Below are 18,113 nucleotides of genomic sequence, written 5' to 3'. Positions count from 1 at the left end.
TCAATCACACTACGATCACCAGAACGAAGAAAAAACCATGAGTAAAATACCTAACTGCATAGCAAATTTACTTGGCGCAGTCGCACTGCGGACATTGCGCATGCGCATTCGCGACTAATCGCTCCGCTGTGAAAAAAAATAACGAGCAAACAACTCGGAATGACCCCCCATGTGCACTGCAGGGGGGGCAGATATAACGTGTTCAGAGAAATTTGGATTTGGGTGGGTTATTTTGTTTCTGTGCAGGGTAAATTCTGGCTGCTTTATTTTTACACTGCAAATTAGATTGCAGATTGAACACACCACACCCAAATCTAACTCTCTCTGCACATGTTATATCTGCCTCCCCTGCAGTGTACATGGGCCCTCATTCTGAATTGTTGGCACGTTATTTTTTTTGATAAGGAGCGATTAGTCGCAAACTGCCCATGCGCAATGTTCGCAGTGCGCCTGCGCCAAGTAAATTAGCACAAAAGTTTGGTATTTTACTCACGGCGTAACAAAGTTTTTTCATCGTTCTGGTGATCGTACAGTGATTGACAGGAAGTGGGTGTTTCTGGGCGGAAACTGGCCATTTTATGGGAGTGTGCGGAAAAATGCTGGCGTTTCTGGGAAAAACGCGGGAGTGTCTGGAGAAACGGTGGAGTGTCTGGGCGAATGCAGGGTGTGTTTGTGACGTCAAACCAGGAACGAAACTGACTGAACTGATCGCTAATCGTGAGTAGGTCTGGAGCTACTCAGAAACTGCTAAGAAATTTCTATCCGCAATTCTGCTAATCTTTCGTTCGCAATTCTGCTATGCTAAGATACACTCCCAGAGGGTGGCGGCTTAGCGTGTGCAATGCTGCTAAAAGCAGCTAGCGAGCGAACAACTCGGAATCACCCCCATGGTCTTGCCGAACTGCTAACAAAAATCCTGCTGCGATCAACTTGGAATTACCCCCTAAATCATTTAAATAGGGGGATGCTTTTACTTTTCCAGCAACACAGTTAAAATTTACTTGCCTGCACAGTCTATTTTTCGCAGCAATAGCGACCTGGTAGGGATGCGTATAGCTATCACTTGCTGTGTACACACAAGCGATATGCACTAACTTTCATAGCGATTTTGACTATATAGTCAACATCGCTGAGCCATATCACTCCGTGTGTACATACCTTAAGGTGTGGGGGATTACGGGTCGTTATGTTAACCTACTCCAACAGCCGGAATGATTGAAAGAACAATGGGGAAGCAGGGTTCCACCCTCTCCCAGCGAGTGGAGAGGGAAAACCCCAGGAGTGGGGCCACGGGTCAGGCAGGCATAACATGGAGAATGAGCAAACAGTAGAGAAAACAACAGAAAAATCAAATGTACATAAACATAACTAAAGGTATACCTATACTGTGAACTTACTACCTTACATGTGAGGACCGAAGCAAGGAGTAAAAGAGTAATAAGAGGCAAGAAAAAACAAATACATCACAGTCAAGTGTCAGGGCGGGAGAAGTACGCCTTCGCAGTGTCAGGATAATTAAATAAGAGTGGCTTGTCATCTTCAAATAATCAAAACTGAGCAGGGTAGAGCAATGACAACTTGATTTTGGAATTGAAGAGATGCTTGCAGATTGGGGCAAACTCTCTGCGTTTATTTGCCATGAGAGATGAGAAGTCCTGAAATATGAGAAGGCGATCATCATTGAAAGATAGGCTAGTGGTTTTACGGTAGTGATGCAGGAGTCTAATTTTATCTGCATAGTTCAGGACCCTCATGATGACAGGACTGGGACACCCAGCAGGGTTTTTCTGGCCTGCACCAACCCGATGGGCTCTGTCATTGACAAGTGGACTCCTTGGTTCATGGCCAGTTGTTCGGGGATTCCTGTTGACAGGAGATCCATGAGTTCGTAACCCTCGACAGACTCTGGTATACCGATGACATGTAACTTTATCCGCCTGCTACAATTTTTTCAAATCATCTAGCTTTTCAGAGAGGCCGGTTATCTCGAGCTGTTTGTCTTGGATGGTCTGTTGGCCCGTCAACAGGTCATCCCCTAAGGACGATATCCTTAGCTCCACCTCATCCAGGTGGCTGGAATGTTGGTTAAGCTGGGTGAGAGTAGATTCAATAGCTTCATGAATGTCAGACAGTTTCTCATCCAATAGAGGGCCCAAGACATCCACAAGGTCAGTGGGTTTCATTCTTGGCTGTTTAGCAGGTGGCCTGGATCTGCGTGAGCATGGAGAGGCAGAACGTGTGGTTGAATGGTCAGAGTCTGAAGAGTTACCACATGGAGTGTCCTCCCAAGTAGGTAAAGCTGTGGCCAAAGAAGTCATGGACGTAGGCACTAAGAATTTTTCCATATAGATGCGGTGGGCCAAGGGTGCAGTAAAAACTAGGAGCACACAGAGAGTGTAAATTAAAAAAGTCACCCCTGGTCTCACATGTGTAGTACATTGTTCTCGGTCGATCACATCTTAGATGTTAGGCAGCAAAGTACAGTGAGACATGGAGCAATGGGGATTCCACTGAGGCAAGTAGACATCACATAGTAGGAATGGCCAGCAGGGGACAATGTGGTGTATTCAGTAAATGAGCAAAGCAAGCAAAAATAAATGGTCATTTGTGTAGTTGCTCACCAGTAGGGCAATACACTGTAGAGGCACTTATAAAACAGGATTCCAACACGCTGAATGAATGAGGGTATATGGAGTACAATTCTGCCAATAAAATGCTTCAGTGTGGAGCAAGAATAATATGGAGAAGTTCAATGGCAAAAGTTCAGGAGCCAGGGAGGTGGACGCTGGAGGTGATGGTGTAAAAGGCACAATGGGGTTATCAAAGCTCAACAGTCAATCCTGTGAAGGGAGATGGATGCCACTCTGAAGCAGCAGCTATGCTGGAGAAGTGCTGCAGGGAAGGCAAAATCCGGCTCAGGGAAAGTGGGCAGCATGTCCTGCCTCAGCTGGTGAGACCACGCCACAGTCTGGGAGGATGGACGGCTGTCAGGCAGGCGGGAAGAGTGAAGCAGGTCTCCAGGTGGTGAGACAATAGATCCCAGGCAGTAGTGGGTTCGGAGCAGCCATTTCAGGCCACCCGCGGCGGGGATGCCCGGTAACTCGAGGCCGCGGCTTCAATCCCGAGGTAAGCCGCAACCCGTGGAGACACACAGGGTGGTCTCCTGGCTCCTTGATTGGACATCCAGGATCCTGGACAGCAGGGGAACACAGTGGGACCGTGGGGGAGCAGGAAAAGGAGGTGTAAGTGCACAGGATAAATCTTGGCTGCAGGAGCTCAGCCACCGTGCGTCCGGCTTCCTCTCCTGTCAAGCCACACCCCCAGTTTCAACTGTTTTATAAATGTGTTTTTTCATAAATGTTTAATTAGAATATATGTTAATTTCTTGTTTTATATATATATCTTGCATTTTTCTGCCATGTCAGTCCTGTAATATTTTTTTGTGTGTTACCTTATTTTTATCCTTTTACACAGCATAAAATATAGACACATACAAGCAGTGGTGGAATGGGTTGGAAAACCAGCCCGGGAAATTTCTAGAAGCAGCCTTAATGAGGGTGGGGTCTGTAGAGGCGGTGGAGTCTGGTGATGGACTGGGCATACATTTAGTGGATTAAATTTGATGGTCAGATAGGAGATAACAGGGCAGTAGAGAGACTGGCCAGGCACAAGTACTTTTCAGGGGGCGTGACCTAACCACAGGAGGTGTGGTCCTGCAAACTTTGAAACAAATACTGAAAAAATATTTTAAGCACCTCCCTGGCACAATACAGCCCAGCACACCGCAGCATTTGCTGGGCTGAGCAGAAGACCTGCAGCTGCTGCAGCCAGGTAAGGGGGGACTTGGGCCCCTCTATCAGACCTGGGACAGGGTAAATAGAACCTTCTCAATCCCCCTCTCAATACAACTGGGATATAAATCAAACTTCCAATTAGAGATGAAGTTTGTGATGTCAGAAAGGCAAAAATCTTAATAACTGACAAACCTACTACACTACAGGTGTGCTCAGATGTCACACAGGTAAAGCCATTCAAAAAGGGTGTAAAATAATAAATATTAGTTGTCTTTACATATTGCATTGAATTAAAAAGGCATGTGACCCAAGTTCAGTCAATAGAAGAACATGAACTCTCACTTCCCATTCTTTCACTCAGTGACACAGTTTCAACTTTACCGATAACAAAAAACGAGCTAATTTTTCACAGATGGCCACGCACACACAAATACACACACACACACACACACACACACACACACACACACACACACACACGCATGTTTCTGATAAAATGTTGAAGTTACATGCACTGAAGAGGGGCATGGGCCCTCATTCCGAGTTGATCGCTCTCTAGCTGCTTTTAGCAGCAGTGCAAATGCTAAGCCGCCGCCCTCTCGGAGTGTATCTTAGCTTAGCAGAAGTGCGACCAAAGGTTCGCAGCATTGCTACAAAAAAAAGATTGTGCAGTTTCTGAGTAGCTCAAGACTTACTCCTAGCTAGCGATCATAGCTATGTCCCAGTCATGATTTTCATTGTACCATGACTCTGCATTTGCCACAATGTCTAGATCATCCCTTGTCATTATTGCAATTATTTCTGGGATTTTACTTCCTAAGCTCCTAGCATTTGCACACATAGCTTTTAGAGTTTTGTTTGTGCTTTTTCTGTTCCTAGCTATGTTCTTCTCTCTGCCTATGTTTATTTGGTTTTGATCTGAATTATCTTCTGTTGCTGTGGATATGCTTCCTATTCCCTTTGCCTGCAGAAACAACACCTCTGTGTTGGGGGAGCAGATTTCTTTATTCCTGTTTGGTTCACTGCCCCCCTCTGTTAGTTTAGATAGTTCTTGATGAAGCATCTAAACTGTTCAGTTTGTTTGAATATTATTTCTCTGTAAGGATGAGGATGTAAACACTGAAGGTGGGGGGGTGGGGGGGAATCCGAGGATGAGGACGATATCTTGCCTCTGTAGAGCCAGTTTGTGCAAGGAGAGATTAATTGCTTCTTTTTTGGTGGGGGCCCAAACAAACCAATCATTTCAGCCACAGTCGTGTGGCAAACCCTGTCACTGAAATGATTGGTTTGTTAAAGTATGTATGTCCTGTTTATACAACATAAGGGTGGGTGGGAGGACCCAAGGACAATTCCATCTTGCACGTCTTTTCATTGCCACAACATTCCAGGGGTGCTGCCCTATATCAGGTGCTGCCCCTGTGCCCTACCAGTCCAGGGGTGCTGACCCAATGCTGTTTAAATCCAGGAGTGCTGTTGACTGTCAGCTGTGCTGTTAATTCTCCAGGTATGCTGCCAATGCTGTATAAGTCCAGGGGTACTGCCGTTTTATTCCAGGGGTGCTGCTGTATTTGATCCTAGGTTTAAATGAAAGAATAAATCAGAACATGAAACAAGCTTCAACATCACAAACAGATTTGTGAAAACATAGCCGCAAAGGTGGAAATGGAAATTTAAATTTTGACGAAGTGTTTTCCAAAAGACCACATTTGTGGCCAAAGTCAGTCAGACTCAGAAGACACAGAATCATAATTCAGCGCAATTGCCGGCGAGGTAAAAGAGAGATTTTCTGCCGGAGCATTAGAGAGAGTTTCTTCTCAATTATTTCATGTTAGGGTCTCCCTCAAATGAATGGCTCCAATTAGTCAACCTTAATTTTGATTTATTATTAATGTTCCACATTTTGTGCACCCTCTGCAAGTGCTGGAAGGAGCACTGCCAGTCCAGTTGCTGATATTGAAATTGAAGATGTCACTGTAGAGGTACACCAGGATGAGGAGGATATGGGTGTAGGTGGCGCTGCGGAGGAAGTTGACGATGAGGATTCTGATGGTGATGTGGTTTGTTTGAATAAGGCACCAGTGGAGGCACCAGTGGAGAAAAAGCTAATTGTCATGCCTGGTCAAAATACCAAAAAAGCCACCTCTTCAGTGTGGAATTATTTCTCCACAAATCAGGACAACAGGTGTCAAGCCATCTGTTGCCTTTTATAAACATAAATTGGATATCTACCACTGTGCACACTAGGAGCTACAAAAAGTTAGTTGTGTGCGTATGTTTACCAAACATACAAAGGACAACAATAGAGAATAGAAACACAACCAAAAAATTTTGCGTCCACTATTACATATAAATTTATATCATATACTGTATGTATATATATATATATATATATATATATATATATATATGAAGTCTCTATAGGAAATACATAGAGAGATATGGGAAGCTTGCACTTCTCTCCGGAATAGTCAAACATTCCTGGATTTTCTAGACGACAGTTCCTCTAAACCATATAACAAAAACAGAAAAAACAAAGAAAACAATATAGTGTAGTATACTGTAGTGTAGGGTATAGAGGGGTCAGGGATGTAGTATAAGGTATGGAGGGGTCAGGGATGTAGTGTAGGGTTTAAAGGGGTCAGTTAAAATACTAATCCCAAGTACGTAGCACACCAATATTGAATTAAAATACAAAATGCAGGAATAATTATGCAATCTACAGTATTTAAAACCAAAGTCAAATCAAAAGAGGGTAAAGGTACCATATCTCAAGAAGGCTCTTCCTCCACCAATAAATGTATGGATAAATGATCATACCGTACTCACACCCAAGTGGACCAACCTAAGCCAGGAACTACCAAAGTTCAAACAACAGGTGTCATGCCCCACAAGGGAAGGGCGCACCCTGGGTTATTGCTACACTACCCTCAAGTCTGCCTTCTTAAAGGTATCTCAATAAGGCTCTTCCTCCACCAGTAAACATATTGATAAATTATCATACAGTACTCACACCCAAGTGGACCAACCTAAGCCAGGAACTACCAAAGTTCAAACAACAGGTAACGTGCCCCACAAGGGAAGGGCACACCCTGGATCATTGCTACACTACCCTCAAGTCTGCCTTCCGGTCAATCCCCCACGCTGCTCTTGGCCTATCTGACCACTGTCTTGTCCATCTTCTCCCCACATACACGCAGAAGCTGAAAGCGACAAAGACAGTTGTCAAAATGGTCAAGAAATGGACCGATAAGGCTAAGGTGAAGCTACAGGCCTGCTTCGACTGCACGGACTGGGAGGTCTTTGCAGCTGCGGCATCCAATATGAACAGCCTAACCGACACCACAACATCCTACATCAGATTCTGCGAGGATATGTGGGTACCTACCAAAACTTACTGATCCTACAATAACAACAAGCCATGGTTCAACGCCCAGCTGAGGCAACGGCCTACAGAAGCAAAGATAGTGCATTATACAACCGCGCTAGGAATTCCCTAATGAAAGGAATCAGACAGGCAAAAAAGCAGTTCTCGGACAAGCTGGCAAAAGATGTCTCAACCAAGGACCATGTATCCATATGAAAAGGTATGCAGGCCATCACCAACTACAAGACACCCCCTAAGCATGCCACCATGAACCAGAAGCTAACAAACAAGCTGAACCTTTTCTACAGCAAGTGCGATAGAGACGCTCCATGCGAACCACACCAACTACTCCCCACTGCCCTCACTTCTGATTGCCAACCCCAAGCACTGCAGATTGCCCATGAGGAGGTGGAGGAGATGTTCAATAGGGTCAATCCAAGGAAGGCACCCTGTCCTGACGGAGTTTCCGCATCTGCCCTGAGGGCATGCGCCGGTCAACTAGCTACCATTTCTCCAAAATATTTAATGAATCGCTAAAAATACGCAAAGTTCCCTCCTGCTTCTAAATCTCCACAATCTTTCCGATCCCAAAGAAACCTAATATCACAAGCCTGAATGACTACAGACCGATTGCACTGTGGTCATGAAAGTGTTCGAGCATCTGGTTCTGAACCACCTTAAAGCTGTAACCATCCCCCATCTAGACCCCCTTCAGTTTGCCTACCAAGTGAATTGGTGCGTTGAGGATGCTGTCAACCTGGGCCTGCACCACATCCTGCAGCATCTGGACACACCTGGAACCTACATGAGGATCCTGTTTGTAGACTTCAGCTCGGCCTTCAATACAATCAACCCCAGCATTCTCTACCACAAACTACTCCGTCCAGGGGTCTCGGAAGCAATCTGTTCCTGGATCGTGGACTTTCTGACAGACAGAATACAGGCGGTCAAAGCAGGGGGATTCACCTCCCAATCTTGGTACATCAGCACTGGGGCACCCCAGGGCTGTGTCCTCTCACCCCTGCTCTTCTCCCTGTACACTAATGACTGTTCCTCTGAGTCCCAGTCAGTTAAAATCATTAAATTCGCCAACGAAGAAGGGGACAAATCGGACTACAGACGGGAGGTGGATCGGTTGGCCCGGTGGTGCAGCTGTAACAACCTGGAGCTCAACCCACTTAAAACCATCGAGATGGTAGTAGACTTTATGAAGAAACCAGCTGAAGCACCCCCACTAATCATAGCGGTGCCGCTGGTGGACTCCTTCAAGTTCCTGGGGTCTACGATCTCTAGAGACCTCAAGTGGGGATCAAATGCAAATGCCACCATCGGAAAGGTGCAGCAGAGGCTGTTCTTCCTAAGGCACTTTAAGAAGTTTAACATCCCCCACAGAATCTCCTGCTCCTCTTCTACTCCGCAATTGTAGTATCTGTCCTGTGCTCCTCGATTACCATCTGGTATGCTACGTCAGTGAGAGAGACAAAGGCAGGTTTCAAAGAGTGGTAAGGTCTGCTGAGAAGATCATTGGAGTTGACCTTCCACCTGTCCATGACCTGTACCGGTCCAGAGCCAAAAAACAAGCGACTAGGATAGTGAATGATCCGCCGCACCCGGACTATGGCGAGCTCAACCTGCTGTCATCCGGGAAAAGATACAGGGCCATTCCCACCAGAACCAATACAAGCCTCAAAAGCTTCTTTCCACAAGCAGTCCACCTGCTGAGCTCCTGACAAATCGCCGGGCTGACTGACTGTCCAGTCACTCTACTCCGATCCTCTGATTGGAACGAACACCATGTACTTTTACTTAATCTGTATACTGCATACTGTATATTCCCCCCCCCCTCCCCTTGTCTATGTGTTCCCCCCTGGCTGCTGCACTGTAAACCGAAAACAAATTCCTAGTATAAGTAAGTATACCTGGCCAATGAATCTGATTCTGATTCTGATTCTGAAGTGAAGTAAAGCCCTGCTCATAAAGGTTTCTTTAACAGTCCACAGCAATGAGTGGTCCTTATAAATGGCTATATTCCCAAAAGGTATCCAACAAGTAAAGATGACACAAGAAGATAGATAGAATACCAAACTTACAGTTTAGTAAACTTTATCTTGCACATAAAGGTTTATTTGACTATGGTGTAGTTATTTCTGGTATATTCATTCCATAAACTCTTTACCGCTCATCATACCAATTTTTGGGATATGTTGGAATAAATTAGAATCTATTCAATTTACTCCCAAACGGTTGAATTTATTGTAAACCAATTAATTAAAATCACTATTAAAAAATATATTCACAAAAGCTTCAAAATTATTCTTGGGTACTGCACATTCTACAGTCACACCTAGGTGTCCAAAAATTGATCGTATAATAACGTTTTAAACACCTTACCTGCTGGGGTACAAAAGTCTGGACTGAGCCCCAAGATGGTAAATATCAGGTCCTTAGTGGACGTGAAATAGATTTGCAGCCCTCTCTCCACCAAAACGTTTTGACAATATTTCTTCCTCAGGGTGTGGAAGAGAATGACCAGGGTATCATATTTATGCCCATCCATAATCCCTCCTCATCTGGGGGAGGGGTTATACAGTAATCCTTTATAATTATCAAATCCTATATATATATATACACACATTAAAACATACAAGTTTTAACATGAAAGGGTTAATCATAAAGATCCAGCTTTAAATAAGTAAATAGACTACTCATAAACTTATTATAAATGTTTAGAATTGTAGTGAAATGGTATGCATTCAACTGCCAGTGGAATGCATCTCATTTCTGCCGGAAGTGACGTCACGAGTCAAGCTTCTGGTCCGCGAACAGCGGGAGCTGCGGTATATATTCTCCGCCTTACAGATAGCTTTAGTGATGGGTGAATATGCATTCCACCTTAAATTGGAATGCAGTCAACTTCTGATTTAGAGGATTATTTAGAAAAAGGAGGTCTACAAGCCAAAAGGGGATAACAAAAAGGCGTTTCACCATTCTCATTTATTCCAACATATCCCAAAATTGGTATGACGAACGGTAAAGTGTTTATGGAATGAATATACAATAAAGAACTACGCCATAGTAAAATAAACATTTATGTGCAAGTTAAAGTTAACTAAACTGTAAGTTTGGTACGTTATCTATCTTCTTGTGTCATCATCACTTGTTGGATACCTTTTGGGAATATAGCGGTTTATAAGGATCACTCGTTGCTGTGGACTGTAAAAGAAGCCTTTATGAGCAGGGCCTTACTTCACTTGGGTGTGAGTACGGTACAATAATTTACCCATAGGTTTACTGGTGGAGGAAGAGCCTTCTTGAGATACCTTTACCCTCTTTTGATTCGACTTTGGTTTTAAATATACTACACTATATTGTTTTCTTAGTTTTTTCTGTTTTTGTTATATGGTAGGGAGGAACTGTTGTCTAGAAAATCCAGGAACGTTTAACTATTCCGGAGAGATGTGCAAGCTCCTCATATCTCTCTAAGTATTTCCTGTAGAGACTTCCTATATATATTTGAGATAAATTTTAATGTACAGATGGGTCCATGTTTATCTTGACCTTTAATAGGATTAACTGAGACTGGGCAGTCGGACTTAATCCCCTGCTGTATTGTTCTCTGTATTGTATTGCAGCTGAGAACAATAGATGAAGGGTTTATGTGCCTAGGCGTAGCAAACTAGCCAAGATAACCGTGGACCAATCTGTAATAGTGAGCGCAAAATTATTTGGTTGTGTTTCTATTCTCTATTGCCATCTGTTGCCTTTGTCAATCCATAATAAGTAGGGGTAAGGATGTTTACCACCTAGTAACATCCTCCGTTATACGTCACTTGCAGCGCATTCATCATAAGTCATTGTCAAGTTCAGAAACTTTGGGTAATAGCGTAAGCAGTCCATGGACACCTAAAGGATGTGGTTTTGTTTTATTATTATTTCTCGGTGAGGATGAGGATGTAAACACTGAAGGGGGGATCTGAGGATGAGGAAGACATCTTGACACTGTGGAGCCAGTTTGTGCAAGGAAAGAATAATTGCTTCTTTTTTGGTGGGGGCCCAAACAAAGCAATCATTTAAGCCACAGTCATGTGGCAGACCCTGTCACTGAAATTATTGGTTTGCTAAAGTGTGCATGTCCTGTTTATACAACATAAGGGTGGGTGGGAGGGCCCAAGGACAATTCCATCTTGCACATCTTTTCTTTGCCACATCATTCCAGGGGTGCTGCCCCTCTGCCCTATCAGTCCAGGGGTGCTGACCCACTGCCGTTTAAGTCCAGGGGAGCTGTTGCCTCTCTGCTGTGCTGTGTAATTCTCCAGGGGTGCTGCATATGCTGTACAAATCCAGGGGTACTCCCGTATAATTCCAGGGGTGCTGCTGTACTTGATCCTAAGTTTAAATAAAAGCCTAGAGCAGAATATGAAACAAGCTTCAACATCACAAACAGATCTGTGAAAACATAGCCGCAAAGATGGAAAATTAAATTGCTATTTTGACTAAGTGTTTTTAAATAAAGTGGGGAGAGACCACATTTGTGGCCAAAGAGACTGAATCATAATCCAGCGCAACTGCCAGAGAGGTAAAAGTGAGATTTTCTTCTGAAGCATTAGAGAGAGGTTGTTCTCAATTATTTCATGTTAGGGACTCACTCAAATGAAAGACTTCAATTAGTCAACCTTAATTTTTTTTTACTATTGATGTTCCACATTTTGGGATTATTTATTTAGAAGATGCGCAAATGTTGAACATGGATCTTCTTTTCCTAAGGGCTGCATAGGGTTATCGCAAGACCTCGCGGTTTTAGAAAAACAGAGTTTCAGTGATCTTACATTGCATCAGCTTTCCATTGCACTGCAGTACTAGATGGGCCAGGAGCTCCTGCAAGGCACAAACAGTTACTGATTAAGGCCCAGTGTGGAGTTTCATGGTGGCTTACAGCCAGGAAGATGACTGGCTTGCCAGGCGGAGGCATGCTATGGGCACAGAGGTTAGCATTGCTTCCTCCCACAGTCCTACTTATAGTATGAAATTAGTTTCGACTGTAAAGTGGTAAGCTCCACTAGGTCAGGGGCTCAATAACAAAAAAATCACTGCACAGTCATGCTTAGCTTTTTACCAAACCCACCCGAACTCAACTTGCCCAATCCAGGGCTGTTGGGAGGCTCACAAGGGGCTGCTAAAACATCTAAGGCAAGCATTCCCAACCACGGTCCTCAAGGCACACCAACAGTGCAGGTTTTAGTGATATCCAGGCTGTAGCACAGATGGTTAAATCAAAATAACTGAGCTACTAATTAAGTGACCTGTGCTGAAGCCTGGAGATCACTAAAACCTGCACTGTTAGTGTGCCTCGAGGACCGTGGTTGGGAATGCCTGATCTAAGGGGCTGCTTTATTTAAAAATAAAACATGAAAAAATAAACAAGACACACAGGTTTGCTCAAATGCGTGTAACTGGAATCTGTGAAAAACAAAAATAAGGCATCTGCCACAAAATAGGTTAAAAAAAGTCAATAAAAAAGGGAAAAAAAGAATCCCATGAGATATTCACAAAATAAATCTCCAGACTCCGTGGAGGGGAAAATATCCAATCTTGATCCTGTGGTATACATCAGTTTATTTGCATCCCAGCATTAAATCTGAGATTATCTTAATACCTGAACATGTAGAAGGGGGTACAAATTTGGAGGCTTTGGCCCCTAGTTTTTCAGTTTGTCCAGTAATGTGACAATTATATTCAGTGCATCTGAAAAGTATTCACAGCGCTTCAATTTTTCCACATCTTTTTATGTTACAGACTTATTCTAAAATGGAATAAATTATTTTTCCCCCTCAAAATTCTATACACAATACATCATAATGACAATGTGAAAAAAAGATTTTTTCAGATTTTTGCAAATTTATTAAAAATATAAAAACTAAGAAATCACATGTACATAAGTATTCACATCCTTTGCCCAATACTTTGTTGATGCACCTTTGTAAACAATTACAGCCTCAAGTCTTTTTGAATATGATGCCACAAGCTTGGCACACCTATCTTTTGCCAGTTTCGCCCATTACTCTTTGCAGCACCACTCAAGCTCCATCAGGTTGGATGGGAAGCATCGGTGCACAGCTATTTTCAGATCTCTCCAGAGATGTTCAATCGGATTCAAGTCTGGGCTCTAGCTGGGCCAGTCAAGGACATTCACAGATTTGTCCTGAAGCCACTCCTTTGATATCTTGGCTGTATGCTTAGGTTTGTTGTCCTGCTGAAAGATGAACCGTTGCCACAGTCTGAGGTCAAGAGCCCTCTGGAGCAGGTTTTCATCCAGGATGTCTCTGTACATTGCATGCATTCATCTTTCCCTCTATCCTGACTTGTCTCTCAGTTACTGCCACTGAACAACATCCCCACAGCATGATGCTGCCACCACCATGCTTCACTGTAGGGATGGTGCATGTTTTCCTCCAAACATGATGCCTGGCATTCATTCCAGAGTTCAATCTTTGTCTCATCAGACATGAGAATTTTGTTTCTCATGGTCTGAGAGTCATTCCGGTGCAGTTTGTCAAACTCAAGGTGGGCTGCCATGTGCTTTTTACTAAGGAGTGGCTTCCGTCTGGCCACTCTACCGTACAGGCCTGTTTGGTGGATTGCTACAGAGATGGTTGTCCTTATGGAAGGTTCTCCTCTCTCCACAGAGGAATGCTGTTGCTCTGACAGAGTGCCCATCAGGTTCTTGGTCACCTACCTGACTAGGGCCCTTCTCCCCCAATTGCTCAGTTTAGATGGCCAGCCAGCTATAGGAAGAGTCCTGGTGGTTCCAAACTTCTTCCATTTATGGATGATGGAGGCCACTGTGCTTATTGGGACCTTCAAAGCAGCAGATATTTTTCTGTACCCTTCCCCAGATTTGTGCATTGAGACAATCCTGTCTCGGAGTTATACAGACAATTCCTTTGACTTCACGTTTGGTTTGTGCTCAGACATGCACTGTCAAGTGTGGGACCTTATACAGTCAGGTGTGTGCTTTTCCAAATCATGTCCAATCAACTGAAATTACCACAGGTGGACTCCAAGGAACATCTCAAGGATGATCAGTGGTAACAGGATGCAACTGAGCTCAATTTTGAGCTTCATAGCAAAGGCTGTGAATACTTATGTACATGTGAAACCTTATTTTTTTATTTTTAATAAATTTTCAAAAATCTCAACAAAACTTTTTTCACATTGTCATTATGGGGCATTGTGTGTAGAGGGAAAACATTTATTTATTCCATTTTGGAATAAGCCTGTAACATAACAAAATGTGGAAAAAGTGAAGTGCTGTGAATACTTTCCAGATGCACTGTATTTGCTTGGTTAAAGTCCATTCTGTTCCACAATATAGGAGTGGAGGTGAAAGCCTAATTGCGTGTGCCTCTCTAATTTTTAATCGTCTACTTGACACTGTCCTCTTCCTCTTGCCTCTTCTCATAATGTGAAAAGTCATCAAATATAGAGGTGGTATGTTTGTAGCTGGCTATGATTCGGAGAACTTGGTAAGATTTTTCCAGGGGGACCACCTGTTGCTGAAATTATAGGTTTATTAAACTGTGCATGTCCTGTTTAAACAACATAAGGGTGGGAGGCCCGGTGAGTGGGAGGGCCCAAGACAATTCCATCTTGCACCTCTTTTTTTTCCTATGCATTATGTGCTCTTTGGGTCATATTTTTTAAAACTGCCATCCTGTCTGCCACTGCAGTGAAACTCCTAGATGGACCAGGTGTTTGTGCCGCCCACTTAGTTATCCAGCTACCTCGGTGTAAACTTTTGGCCTAAAGACAATATTGTGAGCTGTTCAGAATAGACTGGAAATGAGTGGAAACAAATGTTATTGAGGTTAATAATACCGTAGGATCAAAATTACCCCCACATTCTGTCATTTTAGCTGATTTTATGTTTTTCAAAAATCATCCAGATCCAAAACCAAAATCTAAACCCCAAAAGGGTGGTTTTAGCAAAACCAATCCAGATCCAAAACCACAACACAAAACATGAAAGGTGTCCGCCGCACATCTCTAAACAACATATATAGATTGAGAACCAGCCAGGTATTATACCAGGAGAACCCCACTGACAGAGACATGTTGTATATGTTTTTATACAAAATAATTTTTTATTGCTGTTGTAGAAAAATGAATACTGATTTGTTTTTATTATATTACATACAATAGATCATTCCCTCTATAGTATCCCTTCAATATATTTAATACATGTATACTGTATATATTTTTCTCTACTCTCTCCTATCCAACTGTCCACCATAAGGGATATCTGTGCAGAAAACTATTGTTCCTATTGTTATATTACTGAACACTGCTTGCAGTATGGCTGGGTGCATTATCTGCTATAGCACTGCAAGGAAGGAGTGTATTTGGTCTGCAGCAATGTTAGGTAGGTGGTCACAGTAACATCCATAGGAATGACAGGATCCAAGGTTTTCCAGCAGAACATAGCCCAGAACATCACACTGCCTCCACCAGCTTGCTTTCTTTCCATAGTGCATCCTGGTGTCATTTCTTCACCAGGTAAATGACACAAGCACCCGGCATCCACATGATGTAAAATAACCCAGCTATCTGACCAAGCCATCTATCCATCACAAGTTGGCCCTTGTCAAAGTCACTCAGATCCTAACACTTGCCCATTTTTCTTTCTTCCAACACATCAACTTGTTCACTTGCTGCCTAGTACTGTATAACCAACACCTTTGTGCCATTGTAATGAGGTAGTTTTCCTTACCTGAAGGTAGAAGTGGTCATCAAATACAGAGCAATTTTTATTCAACACAAACTCAAGCAGTTTGAGTAAAAATATCTGAAAATCATCCATTCCTTCCATACTTAAAAAATGTTCCACTGCCTTCAGGCCAAACTCATGTGATCAGGTGTGTCCTTGACATATGATGCCAATTGTGTCACATATGATCTCAAGTGAGTGTCAATGAAGATACTGGCCTTTTTTCCGACATCCCACCTATGCCAGATACAATCGGGCGTCCAGGAGGTTCTCCCAGGTTTTTATGTACTTTCGGTAACGCATGACAGACTTCCACTGATGGGAGATTAAACCTATTAATGTTTAACATACTGTAGACATTATTTAATGCTTTATATTCACCTTTTTACTCAATTGAGGGGTGACAGATACAATTATATTTTTTAGCCACATGTGTAATAGTGTCTCACTAAGCTCAGTCCGTCCCTGTCACTCTTTTTTATAAGAAAGAATTAAAAGTTAAGTTTTAAGATTATAATCATATCAAAATTTATTATACATAATAAAGAGTGCTCCAAAAAAGGAATCTTCATCGGGGCTAATACCAAAAAATTGTGCCATTTTAATGAGATAAGAATTATTCACTTCACACATCACTGGTTCTATTGTTATACTGTAGCTGATCGTTGTATGAAATCGGCATTGTGGTTTCACCTACTGAGATTTAATATAAAGGAGTATCAATGTTTGACCTTTAGTAAATCACATGGTTTGCAAAACTGTACATCAAAGCAAAAAAATAACCCCAAAACATGTCACTGTTGTTACTGCCCCTTAGCAAATATCTTCCCGGGAATTCCATTATATTTTATTTTCAGCCAAACAGCTTCACAATAATGACATGAGCTTGTTTAATTCTAGGATAGTCCTACATTAGAAGACAGATAAAAGGAGTAATTTTATCATAATTTGTTTTGTAAATACTATTAAGACATAATATTTAATTATTTTCAATTACTTGAATTAATGATTTTACTTTTAACCTAATGGATCTTTTTAGTGCCCTCTTTACATCTTTATTCTGTAGACTGTATATCAGAGGGTTTAGCATGGGTGTAACCACAGTGTACAGTACAGTGAAGATCTGCTCCTGGACTTTGTAGTGGTCTGATGGTGGCATCAAAAAGACAGAGGTACTTGTCCCATAAAATATAGTGAGTACTGTGAGGTGGGATGAGCAGGTGGAGAAGGCTTTTCTCTGGCCATCTTTGGATTTAATCTTCAGGATGGCGCTAATTATTTTAATATAAGACAATAAACTGCAGAAGAATGGGCAGGATCCAAATACCAGTAATTCTATATATACCACTATAAAAAACATTTCCTGATTGGCGCTTGCAATTTCCATGAGAGATTTGGCATCACAGAAGAATCGGTGGATTATGTATGAGTTACAGAAAGACATATTTGTGGCTGATAATGTAACTAAAATAGAATTTAAAGAACCAGATATCCATACGGCAGTAATGAGTTGTACACAAAGTTTCCTGCTGAAGATATGGTGATAGTGTAAGGGTTTACATATAGCAACATACCTGTCATAGGCCATTGCAGATAAAAGGAGATATTCTGTGATGCCAAATACATCAAAAAAATACATCTGGGTAAAGCACTTTATGAAGGACACTGTGTAATGCCCAGATAGTAACATGTCCAGCAGCTTAGGGACCGTGACTGTTGTGTAACACAGATCTATCAGGGACAGATTACTCAGAAATAAATACATTGGGGTGTGTAAATGTTGATCCATATATATGACTGTTATTATAACAGAGTTTGCTATCAGACTCGTCAGATATAATAAATGAAATACAATGAGAAAAAATGAATCAAATGCTGCTGAAGTAGAAAAAGCCACAATATGGAATTCTGGAAGTGATGAGCAATTTTCCATTAGTCGCTCATAAAATTCTGTACTACAAATATATCTTCCTTTGAAGATAGGGATTCCAAAAATGTATTGAAATGGAGCTATCAGTGAGGAGGAGATTCAGGCGATGAGTGTCCCTTGATTACTGGACAGATGAAATCATGAGAGTAGAACACTGTCAGGTGTAGCACATGACAGAGCGCAGTGGCTCAGTTATTGATGGAGCAAAACATTTTTTTTTTAAATCTGCAATAAAATAAATGATATTTTCTAACTCTTCAA

General features: G+C 42.3%; 1 protein-coding gene across 1 annotated transcript; it reads right to left on the bottom strand.

Moving 5' to 3' along the window:
* Nucleotides 1–16,901: 16,901 nt before the first annotated feature.
* Nucleotides 16,902–17,855, bottom strand: LOC134944334 (olfactory receptor 1-like). The gene has a single exon (XM_063932912.1). The coding sequence runs from the start codon at nt 17,853–17,855 to the stop codon at nt 16,902–16,904; it is 954 nt and encodes a 317-aa protein (XP_063788982.1).
* Between the last annotated feature and the right edge of the window lie 258 nt (nt 17,856–18,113).

Source organism: Pseudophryne corroboree, chromosome 7, assembly GCF_028390025.1.
Source record: "Pseudophryne corroboree isolate aPseCor3 chromosome 7, aPseCor3.hap2, whole genome shotgun sequence".
In the NCBI taxonomy this organism is placed as follows: Eukaryota; Metazoa; Chordata; class Amphibia; order Anura; family Myobatrachidae; genus Pseudophryne; species Pseudophryne corroboree.
This window is presented reverse-complemented; position numbering and strand designations above follow the sequence as displayed.

What these genes read in the sequence shown, in the direction of transcription:
- LOC134944334 (XM_063932912.1), bottom strand. Translation starts at nt 17,855, where the DNA reads ATGGAAAATTGCTCATCACTTCCAGAATTCCATATTGTGGCTTTTTCT.